General features: G+C 43.8%; 1 protein-coding gene across 1 annotated transcript; it reads right to left on the reverse strand.

Annotated features, from left to right (window-relative positions):
- Window positions 1-1,026: 1,026 nt before the first annotated feature.
- HOXC5 (homeobox C5) lies at window positions 1,027-2,496 on the reverse strand. The gene is made up of 2 exons (XM_062597437.1): window positions 2,040-2,496; window positions 1,027-1,241 (listed from the first exon to the last, which is right to left on the reverse strand). The coding sequence occupies exons 1-2, from the start codon at window positions 2,494-2,496 to the stop codon at window positions 1,027-1,029; spliced, it is 672 nt and encodes a 223-aa protein (XP_062453421.1).
- Between the last annotated feature and the right edge of the window lie 244 nt (window positions 2,497-2,740).

The raw sequence follows: 2,740 nt of genomic DNA on the forward strand, positions 1-2,740 counted from the left end.
TCCAGAGGCTGCTTCTCCCTTCCCCGGGCTCCCATGCTGCACTCCCCCGCACGGGGATTTCGGAGGATCCGCGCAAGCCGGGGGTCTCTCTGTCTATTCATTGCTTTTATATGCAAATAAAAATTAAAAAATAATGCCCTCTAGGTCCCCCCAAAGAAAGGAGCGGACAAACGACGGGAACCCCCCCCCCCATCACCACCTCCCAAGTCCTCTCGGAGTTTTTTTTTTTTTTTTTTTCCTAGTTCTGAGGACAAGTGCATTTAGGAAATCAGCCGTGGGCTTCCCCAGCCCACAGCAAGGGTAAACATTTTCTTTGCGACTTCAGAGAGCAAAGTGGAGGTGTCAGAGCGTCTTTCCTGGACCATTCCAGCAGACAGATGTTGCCTTGCACACAGTAAAAGAGCTCGGCAATTTCCTTCCCCTGCAAGGGCGAGCAGACAGTAAAAGTCTGTGACTTCAGACAACTTACTTGACATTTGTTTTTTGGGTTTTTTTTGTGTGTGTGTTTTTGGGGGGGATGTTTTTTCCCCCCACACACCCTCTTTCTTTTCCTTCTTTTGCGACAGCTCACGTTTGCTATGAATATTGCTCTTTTAGCGCTGACAGCCTATGACCCAGTCACCCTGCGGAAACATATATGTATATATATATATAAATATGTATATTTTTGTATTGTTTTTGAGCATCATGGTGATTTTCCCCTCACCCACCCACCAAGAATGCTCAGGTTCGGACACTTAGTAACAACCTAAAGAGCGATACACTAAATTTTGCATGAAGCTAACAGCAGGATTTTCTCTCCCCCCCCCCTTTTTGCATACTAATACGATATCTCCTTTGTCTGATGGATTTGTGAGGGTGTGTAGCACAGTCCGTTCAGCAACCCCCCGCCCTCCCCGATCCCCCACTCCAAAAAAAAAAAGGGGGGGGGGAAATAAAATAAAACTTTTCGCAAGGCAGATTACAACAGAACCGGTGTAAATAATTCGACCCTCACCTCGAGGTAGCCCCCCCCGAACCCCTTCCTTAAAGAGCCTCTTTGCTTTTCAATTTGGAATCTTTCTTCCACTTCATCCTCCGGTTTTGGAACCAGATTTTGATCTGTCTTTCATTTAAGCACAGGTTATTGGCTATCTCAATGCGCCTCCGCCGGGTGAGATATCTGTTAAAATGAAATTCTTTTTCGAGTTCCAGAGTTTGGTAGCGAGTGTAGCTGGTTCGGGAGCGTTTGCCATCTGTTTCTGGAAAATGAGAGACACCATATGAAAAGCCAAAGCAACGATGAGGGTTTTTTTGTTTGTTTGTTTGTTTGGGTTGTTTGTTTGGTTTTTTTTTTTTTTTTTTTAATGACAAAATCGAGATGCAATGAGAGAATAGGCAGAAGTTTGCTGGGCCCTTCGGGCAGTTGATTTTTTTATTATTATTATTTTTTGGCCACTGAGGAAGGTTGGCAGGGAGCTCGCCTGAAATCCTTCATTCTTAAACACCTTTAGATTAAAGTTCCCCCCCCCTCAACACACACACTCCGCCTTTCCTTTTTAAAGAAAAGATCAAACGCATGTAGATTAGCCAGAAGTGAACCTGTTTCCTCTCAAACAATAAGGAAGTGTACAAAGGAGGGAAATATCTTTTCTGGGGGATCCTTTATTTATTTATTTATTTATTTATTTTCCTCAGCCCTGGGAAGGTGGAAAGGGGAAAAAAAAATTGTCCATGATTCTCTCTCTCCACCTTCTCTTTGGGTGTATTTCTTTTTTAAGCTCACCCTAAAAGAACGTGTGTATTTCAAGTTATTTTTAACCCCCCCTTCCCCAAAAAAATGGAATATCGCCTTTTATACACGTTTTGTTTCTATGATCCAATTATGCTGTCATAAATTTGGGCGTATATAGCCTCTAAGCCTTTTAGTGGACAGTTTTACGAGCAATTGATGCCTTAGTCGTAAAATTTACGACCTCAGGTTTTTTATTATTTGCCCCGTATGGCCTATAAAACCAAGGCAAATCCTGTGAAACAAAATCAAGAAGTGAAAGTTTTACCATGGCTCATGTGTAGTTTGGTCATCCACGGATAAATTTGTGGAGGTTGTTGCTGCTGCAGTTGTGGTCCTCCTGGTTGTGTTGTTTGCACGGGCTCAGCTTTGATTTCGCCAGAGCTCTTAGATCGCTCCTCCAGCGCCGTGTTACCACTCTTCTGACTGTAAATTCCTGGGTTTAAAGGTGCCTGGTCGTCTCTGGCTAAAGGATGCCCTGAAGAGCCCGTGACTGTGCAAGAAGGTCGCTCGGGGTTAGCTCGGGGGGTTGAAGCCATGTCCAAAGCGTGCAGAGAGTTGGAAGCCCCCGAGGATGGGAATGTGATGCTTAGATCCAACCCACTGTAGCAATACCTGGAGGACTGAACCTCCGCCACACTTCCATAATTTCCATAACTTTGCATGGCATAGGCAGGAACACTTTGACTTTGCTTATAAAACGAATTGGCTACGTAAGAACTCATGTCGGAAGGCATCAAAAAAAAATTCTCTTTCTCTCTTTCTCTCTCTCTCTCTCTCTCTTTTTTTTTTTTATTTTAGAGAGGGGGGCTCTTTTCTCTTCTCTCTCCCCCCTCCTATTTTTCCTCTTTTTTTCCCTTTTTTTTTTTTTTTTTTTTCACCTCTTTGATTAGCTTGATTTGTGGCCCTTTGAAGTTCGGGTTGGAGGGGGGGCGTTTTGTTCCTCTTAAAGTGCAGAATTTATAGGTG

Source organism: Rhea pennata, chromosome 29 (genome assembly GCF_028389875.1).
Source record: "Rhea pennata isolate bPtePen1 chromosome 29, bPtePen1.pri, whole genome shotgun sequence".
Taxonomy (NCBI): Eukaryota; Metazoa; Chordata; class Aves; order Rheiformes; family Rheidae; genus Rhea; species Rhea pennata.